The sequence below is a fragment of the Gastrolobium bilobum genome, unplaced genomic scaffold (genome assembly GCF_033153095.1).
Source record: "Gastrolobium bilobum isolate Gb01-03AN ecotype WA unplaced genomic scaffold, APGP_CSIRO_Gbil_v1 utg1818, whole genome shotgun sequence".
Taxonomy (NCBI): Eukaryota; Viridiplantae; Streptophyta; class Magnoliopsida; order Fabales; family Fabaceae; genus Gastrolobium; species Gastrolobium bilobum.
The window spans coordinates 144,767-160,520 of NW_026895615.1; the positions used below are offsets into that span (position 1 = coordinate 144,767).

Genomic DNA, 15,754 nt, shown 5'->3' on the forward strand with positions numbered 1-15,754 from the left:
AGGAACATGATGGTCAAGACTTAGGACCAATGAAACAGTCACAACATAAAGCACAGGACGGAGCGCCGCTTCTTGGTATGGTAGGTCCCAGAAGAGGTGGTGGTCCCCCTTACCTACGTGGAGGGTTGTCAGGGCAGGTGGAGCTCCGGTACGGAATATAGGCGGCTGTGGAGGGAGGAGCGAGGAGAGAGAGAGAAGAGAGAGAGTTGGCACGTGTGAGGATTGGTGGTTTTGGAGGAAGGGCTTTGCTGGGATTGAGCAGACATGGTGGATTCTTGGGTTCCTGGAAACCAGATTGTGCCCTTCATTTGCATGGAAAATCATTGGTATTTGGGATAAGTTTCTCTCTCTCTCTACATATAATATATTGTGGCCTTGTGATTGTGGCCCATTGCTAGGGTTGGCTTAGCTAGCTGGGGACCACATCACACTCATTATTGAACCTTCCAATCAAACCCTGGTACTTTCTTTTGCCAATGCACCACCTTTGTAACTATAATTTATAAAGCACTGACATGTAGTATTTAACATTTTTTTTTTTTTGACACTTATCGATATTATTCTAATATTCATTGTAAAGACTCAAAAAAAATTTAAAGGTTACGTTGTGTTTTATTTTGAGTTCTAACTATTAGATTCGTTAGATTACGACTACCATTTTATTGAGTTTAATATAAAAATTTAGAATATCTTATGTTTCTTTGCAAAATTTCTTATGTTTCTTTGAAAAATTAATGGGTATTATAAGTTTAACTTTATTTTTTTGTTAAATTATTGAACATGAAATATAATATACACTATATAAATAAAAAATATTATATAATATCAAAACGTGTTCTAATGTGTCGAAATTTAATATTTTTTAGAATTAACGTGTCGGAGTATCGTGTCGTGTCATATCTCGTGTCCCATGTCCCGTGCCAGTGTCAGTGCAACATAGACTATAATCACACTCATTAGAAGAAGAAGAAAAAAAAAAGGAATAAATATATTTGAGTCCCTAACAAAAAATACAGTCCCCACTTTAGTTTCTTACAAAAAAAAAATAATCTCGAGATCCCTGAGAAATTTAAAGTTGACCCATTTTAGTCCTTTTGAGGGACTAATGTTGGTTTTTTTTGAATTTGTGAGGGACCACGATTTCAACTAAATGAGTCCACTTTGAATTTCTTAGGGACCTCAAAATTAATTTTTTTTTGTAAGAAAATAAAGTGGGAACCGTGTTTTTTGTTAGGGACCCAAAATGATATTTACTCAAAATAAAAAAATTGAGCTAACATGCAATGGTGGGTTAATTTTGGAATGGCAAATGTTATTTAGTTATGTTGGGGATATTTGACTATTTAAGTATATTATTGGAAAAATTCACACTTTTATGATGTATTAGTAATGTAATTACTTAATTATATAGGTTTTATTATATTTTGTCCTCCTATACAAATGTTTGGTTGTTAATCTGTGTGGACTATAGCTAAAGTTTGGAGTTAATTTTAACAAGTGAATAAGGATGAAAAGGAAAACGGAGTGTCCCACCAAGAGGACTTATCAATGTGCCCAAGACATATAACCATACTTATATTTCATAAATATAGAGGAATCAGGGTCTGAAATCAGGCTTCCCCTTGTTGTTTTTTAGCAGCAAAAAGGGATGGTTTAATGAGGGAGAGAGACAGTGAAGTGGGGGAGGTAAGCAACTAATAGAAATTGTTTATTTTGTAAAGATTGCCATAAAGGAGTGGGGCAGTTAGAGTAACTGTTGGTTCTGGCTTTATGCAACTTGTGAAGGGCCAAACCATTTTAGTACAAAATAGCAAAAGATCCCTCCTCTACAAGTCTTATTCCTCTTTCCCTCACACATCCATACCAATAAGACAATCACAAGGAAGGACCACCCCCACCCAGATCATTATTTAGATCTCAATCTGAACTGAGATTTCCTCTGCTTTCACCCTCCCATTTTACCCTTCTGCCCTTACCTTACCTACCATCCTGAATGTACACTTTTGTCCCTCACACACCACATAGTAGTAGGCAGGGAGGGAGTACACATAACTACATACATAATACAACATAAGGATATATATATATAGTAGTACATGTATCACACAAGATTTTGATGAAAGGAACAGGATCATAGAACAGCATATGTGCTGCCTTTGCTAGAGTGTTATCTGGACCGTCCAGGGATAGCAGGATCAAAGAATTGGGTGTGAGCTTGAGAGAGCATTCATTGCAGAACAGAAAGGGCGTGTTTTTGGATGCATGAAGAGGTCACTATCACCTGGTAGTTGTGTTGGTCCTGCCTAAGGGAAAACAATTACAAAACAACAAGTCCCAGACATAAAAGCAATATGCGTCTGGTACATGTCCCAGACTCCCAGTAAATAAAACCCAGACCCAAAGATCTCTCAGCTGTCCTCCAACTGCAACCCACCACAGTATTAACAAATCATATACGTATATATGTACGTACTTGTACAGTGTGAAGACTAAACAATAAAGGTTCTCTTATACGTTCCGTCTGGAACCTAGTTTAGGTTTTAATCAAATCATTGACGTGCCCAAATACAATTTTTCTTTTATGAACGTATGGTATGGTACGTATACAAATGGTGTTGTTAGTCCACATAATCACTAAGCTAAGCAGACAAGGCAACTCATAAGTCATGATACTAAAACAATTTGAGCACCAATCTACTCCACTCAATGAGTTAAGAGCCATCCGCAACAAGAGAGAAGCAGTGGACCCACGGGCTGTACTAGCAATTTCGGGGAGCATTGCAAATTCAAGGATATCCTCTAGCTGTAACACTTTAAAATTGGATTTACTTTAACATATTTCTGCCTACAAATTCAATTTTAAGAAACTATTACTTTGGCTTTAGATTGGTTGCTAAGCTTTCGCTTTGCTTCTTCATTCTTCCTGAGGTACAAGGCACAGACGTTGTACTTCATCACATCGTGGATTATCGAAACTTAAAGAGAGAGAGAGAAACAAGGTATATATTATGTGTGATCCATATGGGCTAGTGGTCGGGCCTTCTTTCATTCGATACAAGTCAAAACACAGTAGCGCCTTCTTTCAGTCATTTTATTTTATCAAAAAAGATAAAAGGTATGCCAAAAAAATTGAGGGTTTCTTTTCAATCAAAAAGAATTTGGAGTTTGAGTGTTTACATGCAAAGAGAGCATTGGTAATAGGAAATAATCATACAGACAATATAAGAATTTCATCCTACCTAGCTTAGATATATTACAGAACCCCCTTCAAAAGGGTAAAATCAATTTATACTTGGTAAAAGCCCGTTTGCAGCTCTTACAATTCAATATAGGTATATTGGAATTTACTTTTTTGAATATCCACTAATTGATAATGCTAGAGACCTAGAGTTACAGAGAGAGAAAAAAAATACATCATGTTACATATATATACAATATCACTTGAGGCAACTAATGTAACGGAACAATACTTACTGCACGCAATGACTAAATGACAATCTAAAAACTGCTCTTATGTATCAACTGCAGTATTAGCAAATGCCACACTTTTGGGGAGAATAAATGATGCGCACAACATCCATTTTCCAGGTGCAACAGGTCGTACACGTCGCATGTCTACGTTGACTGCCACTTCTAGTAGCGCAATTCTTATTCTCTGCATCATAAGGTTTTAATTAAAATGTTGTCTTTAGAACAAGGTTTACATAACACTAGCCTAACAGGAAGGTCAAATTTGAGTGATTTGTGCAGAGTCTAGTCCAAGACCCAACAGAAATATACACAATATCAGCAACCAACCTCGTGAAAATCAAATTCTGGATCTTCCGCTTTGGAGAATCCATAGACATGGATCATCGGCAAAGTAAATTCTCCATCCTTGCGTCTACCTTTGTATATTCCCCGAAATGCATCTGCAGCGGAAGCAAGGCATTGAAAAATTAAATCAAGATATTGTAAAAAGTTTACCCATACAGAAAGTAACTACAGAACTTTAGCAGCCCGACTACAGCCACTCACATCTGTCCTGATCATTGCATGTATTCACCTCACAATCCACAAGATGACTACCCTAATGACTAATCTCACATTATAAGACAAACTAGTTCTCTCCAAACATAGACACAAACAGCACACTGGAAGTGGCGCAACAGTGTGCAAAAGGAGAGTGTTAGTTAGTTAAGGAAATATTCTAGAATATTTTTAGAGGATAGGATAAAAGGAGGGGGAAATGTGAAGTGAGGAAGGCATGTATTGAATGAATATTGGGAATTGGGGGTCTCTTGGAGCCTAGATTTGTTGGTTCTAAGGGTGAGCTGGGTGGTCTTTTGGTGTCTTGATTTGCAATTAGTGTTTGTAAGGAGCTTGGCTCCATTACTGTTTCCTTCCATTTACAATTAATAAAACTAGGTTCCATCATTTTGGCTCCCATCTTTATGACATGCTTCCGGGAATGAGCGAACCAGTGCCAGAAAAGGAAGAGTTGGTCGCCGGCGGCAACTGCTCAGCTAATGGAGAAATGCTGAAATTGAGCACACACACATACCATGATGGGAATGACATCACATGGTTGCTGAAATGGTGGGTAGCAATCCAAGGCCAAGAGTCGTGGGTTTAATGGGTACGGGGACCTCATAATTTTCCCGTGAGAAAGGCCGAAATTCTTTTCGTTTTAACCTTAAGGGGGGAAGATGTAATTCTGGGATATGAAGGTTTGCAAGGGTTAGGAATGACACATGCTAATTTTAAGAAGTGGATGTCGAAGGTTCCATGGCAGAGGCATATGAGGGCGATTATGGGGGACTCAATGCTATCATGTAGCAAGGTATCTTACAAGGGGCGGAGCGGGACATGGTGTAAAGGCATAGAGAGGGTTTATGTGGAGTTACTATTTTGCTCGCTGATAAAGAAAGATCGGTCTGAACTGCCTTCTAGATTCACTGAAAGGCTACAAGAAGTCAATGAGGGACATGGTCAAGATGTTTCAAGTAATGGGATCCAAGTGGAAGTTCTCTCATATTACCTTATCTTTTTCCTCACCTTGAGAACAAGGTGAGTTTTGAAGGGGAAGTATTGTTGGGCCTAGAAGTGGCACAATAGTATGCAAAAAGGGAGTGTTAGTTAGTTAATTAAGGAATTCTTTTAAAATATTCTTAGAGGATAGGATAAAAGGAGGGGGAATGTGTGTTATGTAGCAAGGTATCTTATAAGGGGCTCAGCGGGACATGGCGTAAAGGCATAGAGAGGGTTTCTACTTTATATGGAGTTATGTTGTTGCTCGCTGATAAAGAAAAATCGGTCTACACTGCCTTCTAGATTCACTGAGGGGCTACAAGAAGTCAATGAGGGGACATGGTCAAAAATTTTCAAGCAATGGGATCCGAGTGGAAGTTCTATTTCTTTCCTCACCTTAAGGACAAGCTGAGTTTTGAAGGGGCAGTATTGTTGGGCCTGGAAGTGGCACAACAGTATGCAAAAGGGGAGTGTTAGTCCATTAGTTAGTTAGTTAAGGAATTCTTCTAAAATATTCTTAGAGGATAGGATAAAAGGAGAGAGAACGTGTGTAGTGAGGGAGGCATGTATTGAGCGAATATTGGGGAATTGGGGATCTATTGGAGCCTAGGTTTGTTGGTTCCGAGGGTGAGCTGGAGTATTTTGGTGTCTTGATTTGCAATTAGTGTTTGTAAGGAGCTTGGCTCCATTCCTGTTTCGTTCAATTTACAGTTAATAAAACTAGGTTCCATCACACACCAAAGAACAAACCACAAATTAAGCAGTTATAAAGTAAGATTATCATATGCCAAAAAACAGAGAGTAAAAATATAGGTACAAGAGATAATGCTTTTGCCGTCACCTCAGCTAGGTAGGTTTTGACTCATGAGCTCACTACTTATGAAGCGTATTTAAATTGAAAAAAAGTCCCTGCTTCACATTCTTTTAACCAAGGTCTTGAACATATCGAGACCTGAAGTGTTTTTTGGATCCTGCTATTCCTTTCGGTATCTAGGCATGAAGGTATGTCTTTATGTATGATGCATGGGACGAGGATGAAACAAAGGACTAACCCAATCCTCCCTGTACTAGGAACTAATTGAAACATAGTCCAAGCAACAAGAGAAACATTTTGCCCTTATTCACCTGATACTTTATCATCTGTGCTTAAGGAAACATTGCGGAAGTTCAACATATTTAATTATATCATGCAGAAAAGATGTGCGGGATAGATCAAATTAGACATGTGGCATATAAAAAACAATATTATAATTTATACAGATAAAGAGTGATCCTGTTAGGAAAAGCAACCTAGAAATTCGGCAGCTTCATTTGGCAAGTTCATAACCACTTGTGTGATGGACTGAGCTTTATCACTTGAATACATAGCCTTAATGAACCTTCTTCCATCCATGTTAAAGACCTAGAACAACAAATGATGACCTTAGTTGGCGGAAAATTCGATAAAGAAATCTAGTGCTGTCAAATGCAACTTCTGCCTTGGTTCATCAATGTGTGAAAAAATCATGTAAGACAGTATGACACATCCTTTTAAACATTAGTCACCTACATCCTATGAAGCAAGGACCAGTGTTGTAAAAACCGGACCGGCCCGGCCGGTCCGACTGGTTGGCCCGGAAACCGGCCCATCAACCGGTCCGGTTTCATCATTGGACCGCTTAAGTAGTTGACCCGTTATTGACCCAGTGACCTGGTGATAAACTCCGGTTCAACCGGTAAACCGGTACCGGTTTTCTATTTGAACCGATTTTTTAAAATTAGTTACAAAATATTTTTTGTAGCAGATGGGATTCGGACCCTGCTCATTGGAGTGAGGAGCGCCTTCTCATACCACTAAGCCACCATCACTGGTTGAATAATATACACCATTTAATATATTTATTATATAACTATTAAGTTAAGAGAATTATTTCAAAAATTGCATCTAATGGGATTCGAACCCTTTCCATTGAGGTTGTGCAACATAGCAAATACCACTAAACTACATCAGGTTATTGTTTAGATGGCACCATTTAAAATATTTATTATATAATTAAGTATAAAATATAAATTTATATATATATCCGGTTCATGCGGTTCAACCAGTGACCCACCAGTTGAACCATTGACCCAGTGACCCGGTACCTCGACCGGGTCAATGACCGGTCCGGTTCTAATAACATTGGCAAGGACACTTCAGGTTATACTGTTTGTCTTGTGTTCCGTGTCCATGCTTCTTAACTCTATACGTAAGATAATCCACAGAAGTTTCAAGCTTAAAAAATCTACAAAAATCCCAAAAATATTGTGCGGAAAATTAATTTTCAATTCTTGTAATATTAACAAAGAGATGGCATCTAAAAATCCAAAATTGGAGCCCACTTTCAATGTACTTCTTCTTTTGATCTTTTCATATGTAAAAGTTGATGAAGCTTCGTCAAGAATATACTCACTCAACAAGCAATCATACCTTAATCTTCCTCTCAAGTTTGTTTAGAACACTATTTCTTTCCAGATACTCAACTGCATATGGATTTAAGTCATTAGCATAAACACGCTTAACTATACGTGCGGCAGATATGGCCAAGGGACCAACTCCGGAGAAAACATCACCTGCCAATTGAATATATAATGATGTTACAAAGGATGATATGCAAAAGCGTGAAAATTTTAGGAAAATCAGTTATGAAAGGGAATTTTATCATTGATGATGTACTTATGTCAAATTTGTATATCACACACTAAAGCAGGATTTTGTATGTAGGCATTTAAAGTTCATATGCAGTATACCTTGCAGTTAAAATACATCCCCCCCCCCCCCCCCCCTCCCCCCAAAAAAAAAAAAAATTTGAGGTGGAGTATATCAATGAAATCCTGCTAGTATATGCAATGCATTTCTTATGACTTCAAAGCGTTCATAAAATTCAACCAGTATATGTATTAGATAAGAAGTAATTAAGCTCGAAAGAAAACCATAAATTCCAGCAAATATCATACAAATAAATCAAATAGTCTATTATGGACTAATACAGGAAGTAGATAGACTACAAATTATCCAGTTATCCTTTGTCATCCTAACATCTACGCATACTAATGACTGACCTGAATGAGCCTTTTTTGAACCAAGCCCATAAGTTGTGAAACAAGTCAAATTCCCCATCAGACAAGATTCCAATTCCAAGCATTTTACACTAATCTCATTATTAAAGTCATAGAGCATATCAAATCTGCATCAAGTCCCAAGCAGCATTGTCTATTTGTGCCACCACTAAGCAATTCAATTTTTTTGGGGTTTCAACCGCTAAGCAATTGTTGTTTCTATATTCAAACCCCCATGGCCAAATTCCAAAATCGGAAAGACAATAATCAAAAGACAAGGAAATTGAAGTATAATATAAGTAGACTAGTATTATAATCAAGGTTCGAAGATAGAAACATACAGACAACATCATTCCGTGTAAAACCACTAAGAAGCCTTTGTCTTTCAGTCGCAAGCCTAGAATTCCAATATCTGGCATATAAAGAAAAGAAAAAAAATTAATAATTCATACTTCTGCATTTACTATTTTACCTATTTTCATTTCTACAGAGTATTCTTTGGAATTTGAAAATAATCAGATATTGAATTGATTCCAGATTCATTAAATTAAGTGTCATAAGAGCATATATCGTAATCAATATGTGCTCAGAAGGTGCAACCAGTAATTGATTCACATGCAACGGTATAGGGTCCAAGAAGTCAAAGCCACCTATCTAGCTTCAATTGAAATGTACTAAATCAATCAAAACTCATGATGTTTTGTAATTAATATATTATAATGAAAACAAAATTCAATTGATGGATGTCTTTTAAGTTGCATAGCCAAATCACACCATTATTAAAACTTCCAAAACATTCTTTGTATACACTTTTTCTTCTTACATTCCTTTGCTTACAAGCCAGAGGTCAGGTCCATGTTTCTAACCTATGTAACAAACATGGCAGTGCATTCTCTTGTTTGTTTGTGTGGAGATGAAGAATAATAAAGTAATTAAAAGAGGAAAATAGAGAGTTTTTGGAGATCACATCAAAAGCTCTCCATATACCTTTCAAATGATACCCATAACATTGGAGTTTATGGGTCATTATTGATGACTGGCAGCATCTAAATTTGAATTCTCAGTTGAAATTGTTCGTGATCCTACTAATTATATGGTGGAAGGGGAAAAAGTGATTCTTCATACGCACATAAGCAATAATAGATATGCTACAACATAAATGTCCTTTCTGATATAATAAAGTCCACAAAGTTTTCTGGGTTTATTAATGATGTTAGGGAAAGAAAAAGAAAACATGGGCAGTAAGACACATTGACACATACTGATATACACAACATGACAAAAATGAGCCTAAAATGTAGGAAGTAATATTGCAAGTTCACAAGGTTTTTTACTCATAGAACATACGCATGAAGGTCTCAGTACACAGAACTATATTAACTAACTAATGCCTAATAATAATATATCATAAAACATTTCAACATTAAGTCAAAATCAACATGCCTTAAGCAATTCAAGCCTACATTTTGCTTTCAGATCTGGTGAGGGCATAATTGCTCTTTCATGCTACAATGGTGTCCACATACAGAAATAGAAATCAGAAGAACCAGTTACGGTGAGACCTAGATGATATTAAACAAATTTCATCAAATTATATTAATCAAGCAATTAGTAAAGCAAGCCTTTCAACTGTTCTACATTCATCAGTGATGGAAATAGAGCATACACTGTTGCTAAGTCAACATGAAAGCGCATTCCATTCTCAACTACTCTCGTCACAAGAGAGTGGTTTCCAGCTAAAACCTCAAGCTGCATGGTCCTGTACTCATTATGAATGGAATCAATCTTGTTCACAACTGTTTGTATCTTTGGCTTATTTTTATCCAGCACAACCTGAATACGAAAGTAGCCTTTCACATATTAACACAGATAAGAATTTGCAATACAATTTTACAATATGCCTTTAACACGGTAACCAAAAATATTCTAAAATAAGAACCTTTGCTATAAGCTTCTTGTGTGGTAAATGTTCTTCTCTCAAATTCAGGTGTGCAATATGACCAACACTCTCAAAAGCTGAAGGAACAATCATACCCTCAGGCAGCAAAGTCTCCAAGATCTGCAACAATCATATTCGATTAATAATTTTTTACTTGTAATTTGACGTCGAATAAAGAACGTCAAGGGAAAAACAAACAAACATGTTTCTAGGATTCATACATGAATACAAATTCCGATTTGAAAAATAATCGTAGATATGAATCAGCAGTTGGTTAGGACTTGAAATCCAAATTTTGCAAGTTAACAAGAATTTGGAGTTGTGTTAAAATTGAAACAAAGAATGAAACATAAATACCATATTATTTTCATTTTAAGTAAATCACGGTGGTCAAATTTAATCATGTCGAGAGAGAGATTAATATTTACATACGAAAAATTTAAATACACATATATGTACACACAAACACAGATTATGTGTGTAACAGTGTGTCCCCGGTATAATATACCTCATCCATCGGCCAGTAATCGTAAAACAGAGTCAACTTGCATCTAACTAGCTCAAAAATCAAATTTGTACTCTTTTCTGCATACTCCTTCAAGACAGCCTGACAACAGGATGAAAATATGAACCCCAAGTCACAAGTCAATAGATGAAACGTTAGATGCTAAATAAACAGATAGAAGAAATATCATAATAACAAAAATAAAAAACAAGAATATAAATGTGATTTATACCATTTTAAACTATTAAAGAAATATAACATAAAACCATTAATATGGCCTTCACCTGCTTTAGGGTTTGACTTGGTTATTAACAAGGCATTAGAGCCTCTATGACGAAGTACTCATGAATTCAATCCTCATTGCCCCAATATTGTGGAGTTTATTAGCACAAATAGATGGGTCTGTATATATTGCCCCAATATTGTGGAGTTTTATTAGCACAAGTAGATGGGTCTGTATATTGCCCACTGCCCACCCTTCAAGCCCAATGAGCTCTTATGTGAGGGGGCATATTAGAGAATATAACATAAAACTATTAATATGAACTTCACCAAATAGCTTAAGTTTTTAGGTTGAATTAGTTATTGACAGAAAAAAACAGATAGAACATCATAATAAGAAAAAAAATGAAAAACGAGAATATAAATGTGATTTATCCCATTTTAATCTAAGAGATGGAACATCAAATAGCAAGGAGACATCCAGCATCAGATGAATAATCAAAATTAAAGATAATTTGGTAACTAATCAGCAGTTCACCTGTGAACTACTACTAATGAAACATGGACAAAGGCCCTGAAATAAAATTGATACTGAGGTGTGAGGACAAACAACATAAAATTTCTGGCAACATCAACATGAAGCTAAAATTGCACAAAAGACTAGATGCCCTGTAAAAGTCTTAAAAAAAAATAAAAGAAAACGTCAAGAAAGTTTAATTTAGGTGGTTTCAGATGCTTTACACCATAGCATCACAATGTTTTACATAAATATGGACTAAATCCCTCCTTTACTACCAAAGGAAAACCCAAATAGACCAAGGCCAGAAGAAAACAGTTCCCATACGCTGCAGCTTAAGAACTATTATCATTTCACGGATAACATAAATTATTTGTTCGGTTGACTCTCACCATTAGTCTCACCAAGTGCCAAAGACTTCACATAGGCAGATTTATCCGTTTTCAAAAAATGCATCCCACAAAAACAAAAAACAAAAAATAAAAATAACGTAGATAAGGTTCCGTGCTGTCAAACAAAAAGACTACTCTTAAATCATATATAACAATACTCACATTCAAAGACGGATTGGAACCTTAGCAATTCTCTCATTAAAAGGCCAGAATCAGCATGCTAAAGGAAGCTACAATATTCTAAACGCATAAAGCTCAATCTAGTCAACGTTTAAACCAGAAATTACCCATTTGAATTATATGCCAACATTGCCCAAGAAACGAGCCTATCACTTCTTCTTACTTTCATTAAAACTAAAGCCAAAAGCATTGAATATGAAGAAGAACTTGAACAATGTACATAGATAAACACTAACGGAGAAGCAGAAAATCGCACACAAAACACTTCACAGAGAAAGGGGGAATGCGGAATTAAACTCACAGAATATGAGAGAGTGAGTTGACCTTAATTGCCTCAGGCAACTCCTCCACACCACGATTCGCATAGCGTTCATCAAGAAGCAACAACCTCGTCGAACCCCTCCACTTGTTCCTACCAAACTCTTCGCCAAGCAAGTTCCTCAAACCTTCTTCTTCCTCCTCCTCAACAACCTCCACCGCAACAACACTACTCTTCCGAACACGCTTATCATCTTCTTCAGCCTCAACCGCTTTCTCCTTCTTCTTCTTACTCTTCGTGTTCCTATTAGGCCTCGAAATCTTCGCCAGGTTCCGGAAATTCACGAACCCGCGAGAGTTGAACGTGTTCGCGAGCTTATCCCGGTACAGCACGGGGCTCAAAACGTCGTCGTCTCCCTCGGCTTTCCCGTGAATCCGGCGTTGCAACGAAACGAGGCCGTTTCCTTCTTCTTCGCCGTTATTAGGGTTCCCTAAGAGAGGAGCGAGGTCGGGGTCGACGTCGTCGCCGGGAACCCGAGCGATGTTGCGAACGCGAGGCCAGTTGAGGAGGTGGCCGCGGAGGCGGCTCTCGAGGGCGGAGCATTCGGCGGAAGGGACGCGAAGCGCGGCGAGGTCGAAGACTCTGGTGAAGGGTTCTTCATTGAAAACGGCGTCGTCGTTTTGGTCTTCGCTTTGGTTTTGATGAAACTGGGATGGGTTGGTTCCTTTGTGAAGGGAAGGTCCGTAGGAGAGTGTGATAGTTGAAAAGTGTGAAATGGAGAATGTGGTGCAAAGAGAAAGGGAAAACGAAGGTTTGTGAGTATAAGGGAACACAAGCTTTGAGGGAAGAGCAACGAAATGGGGCTTTAGGAATAGAATCATGGTGGTGCTCAATGCTGCCTCCCTCCCCAGAAACTGAAGCAGTCACTCTAAAGCTGAGGTTTGCAGAGCCTTTTTTTTAAAATAAATAAATAAATAAAAGAAAATAACAATTTTACTGTAAAATAAAATAGAATTTGATTAAAAAATATTGTGAGGTTTTAAAACAAGAAATGTCTAATTTATCGGGAAAAAAATTAATTTAATATTTTTTAATAAAAACTTACGCATTTATTACACTTTCTCAAAAAATTACATATTTATTGTTCAATGTCATGCCCCAAAAAGGGCGTCACGTCCTGGTGGGTTACGCCCAAACCAGGCGTGACATGTGACGCCCAAAAAGGGCGTAACCCACCGGTCTTATAAAAGTCCCCATTTTTTCATTTTTACCATTTCACTCTCACTCTAACCTCTCTCTAACCAAATTGTGCTCTCAAGGCGACGATGAAATTTTCGTAGCGAAACTCTGCTAACTTAGGTAAGTTACTAATACCTACTATGTGTACGTTTAAATGACAGTGCTACGTTACAAATATGTTAGTATTTATCGTATAATAGAGACTTAGAAAATAATGATAGTGACTTAAGAATTTTTTACCGTGCTATGAATGTTGTAATGGCATGGTAATTTTTTTGTTACGTAGTTATTCTTATTATTATTTCATTATGCATTAAGGTTTAGCGTATATTAGTGATTTGCAAAATAGTGATAATGACTTCGTAATTTTTGTATGATGTTATGAATGCGGTAGTGTATTGAGAACTTTTTAGAGACTTAGGCGTTATTATTAGTATCCAATTATGAAATTATTAGTGACTTAGGGTTAAATATTATGTCATTACGATTTAATTAGTGTCCGTGGGGTTTATGCTTAATATTTTTGGATAATAAATTAGGGAATAGCTTAATTAATTTGTACATAAAATTTGCTGTTACATGTGATTAATTTCAATGTTGTTTTATATTATATAGTTTTTTTCTCAGTGGTGATTCATCATCATCTGCGGGATCTGCATCGGATCCAGAGCCTACCGATCCTACCATGTACATCATCCCCGGATCGTATAGATGGGAGGTCCTTCGTAAGAAGACGCAGAGTGCCCATATTTCACAGCGAGTGTGGAATACAGAAATGTGCGAAAGTTGAAAACCAGGCGTGGGAAACTACAGGGGGGCCACCTACCGACAATATTCCAGAGGTTGTCGTTGACTACCTCACACAGGTTGAATTTATACATGTTGCACGCATGCGACATATCCAAATATGCAATTTCCGACATATGTATTTATGTGATTATGTACTACGATTCGTTAACATGTGGTGATTGTATGATTTATCTCATATTGATGCCCCATTGATTAGTGCTCTGGTCGAGCGGTGGAGACCAGAGACACATACTTTTCACATGACCCAGGGTGAGATGACGATCACCTTGCAGGATGTGGCCGGCATACTTGGATTGCCTACTGACAACCTTGTCGTTACCGGATCTACAAATAAGGATTGGCTTGCTGTTTGTGCTGCTGTTTTTGGTGCGGAGCCACTGGCCAGTGAGTTTCATGGATCAGGTGACCTCCGCATCTCATTCTTGGATCGTTTATATACTCGATGGACTGATGCAGAGGGTGATCATGATCGAGAGATCTATTTCACAAAGGTGCACATTGCCCGCATGCTAGGGTGTTGGTTACTAGCGGACAAGTCTGGAGGTATCAACATCGGTTGTCGGCTACTCACGTTGCTTGGGGGAGGATTTGATGAGATCGGTCGTTTCAGCTGTGGATCTGCGGTTCTGGCACACTTGTTCAGGAATATGTGCGAGTGTACAGATGTCGGTCGATCTGATATGGGCGATTGCCACATTCTTCTACAAATATGGGCATGGATTCGATTCCCACCCATTGCTTCACCCCTTCCTCATCATCCTGAACCTGGGACGCATTACGCATGCCGGTATGCTTTATTATATTCAATTATGGTCGCTAATGATTTATGTAATTACTAACTGTATGTTATTAACTTTAGAAAATCTTTCCTTGACTGGTTGAAAAATTCTTCCATTATCATCTCCATGTCTTCATCGTCAACCACTTACAAATTAATGTATTGTTCGGATTACCATAACCTTATCGTGATCTGAGTGATACATTGGTTACCATGAAGACTTAACTTTTGCCGAATTCTCTTATGCAGTTCGCCAATGGTTGCGTTGTGTTGGATACGTGTCGACCTTTTTTCACCTTCAAACATGATACCTCGTCGACCTTCTACCTTCCTACCATTGTAATATAACACACACGAATAAAATTAGAATGTGAAATCATTCTTAAATAAAATAAGAAATAAAATAAAAATTCTAATTTTAAGATAACAATTGTGATTGTAAGATGTAAGAATTGATGGTAGAGAAGAGAAGTGAAGAATGCATAGAGTGATAGGGGATTATATAGAATTTTTTGACCCATTCACGCCTAAAGGGAGTATCAAGGCCGCATGTGTCACGCCTAAATGGGGCGTCACATGTGACGCCCACTTTGGGCGTGACATTGTACAGCATATGTGTAATTTTTAATTTTTTAGAAAAGTGTAATAAATGCGTAATTTTTTTATTAAAAAGCATTAAATTATTTTTTTTCAATTTATTCTACTTTTAAAATTAATTATTATTTTAAAATAATTATTAATTTTTTATCATGTAAAATGTAAATCCCACAAATGTGATACATGGCATCACTATTATGTTCGTGGAATCCATAAGTCAAAAGTGAT

General features: G+C 37.3%; 2 protein-coding genes across 3 annotated transcripts; one reads left to right on the forward strand and one right to left on the reverse strand.

The window, feature by feature from the left end:
* Window positions 1–3,261: 3,261 nt before the first annotated feature.
* LOC133284427 (tRNA (guanine(37)-N1)-methyltransferase 1) lies at window positions 3,262–12,999 on the reverse strand. Of its 2 annotated transcripts, XM_061481438.1 has the most exons (9): window positions 12,168–12,999; window positions 10,536–10,634; window positions 10,028–10,147; window positions 9,755–9,921; window positions 8,430–8,500; window positions 7,460–7,602; window positions 6,301–6,412; window positions 3,799–3,911; window positions 3,262–3,655 (listed from the first exon to the last, which is right to left on the reverse strand). In XM_061481438.1, exons 1-9 carry the CDS (start codon window positions 12,981–12,983, stop codon window positions 3,512–3,514), a joined length of 1,785 nt encoding a protein of 594 aa, XP_061337422.1. In that variant the 5' UTR covers window positions 12,984–12,999; the 3' UTR covers window positions 3,262–3,511. The 2 variants fall into 2 exon arrangements, 1 of the variants encoding a protein (XP_061337422.1); XR_009747907.1 differs by lacking the exons at window positions 3,262–3,655; window positions 3,799–3,911; window positions 6,301–6,412 and adding an exon at window positions 9,552–9,650 and having other exon boundaries at window positions 7,560–7,602.
* Window positions 13,000–14,405: 1,406 nt separating this feature from the next.
* LOC133284411 (serine/threonine-protein phosphatase 7 long form homolog) lies at window positions 14,406–14,990 on the forward strand. Its single transcript, XM_061481421.1, has one exon. It carries the CDS (start codon window positions 14,406–14,408, stop codon window positions 14,988–14,990), a length of 585 nt encoding a protein of 194 aa, XP_061337405.1.
* Window positions 14,991–15,754: the final 764 nt, after the last annotated feature.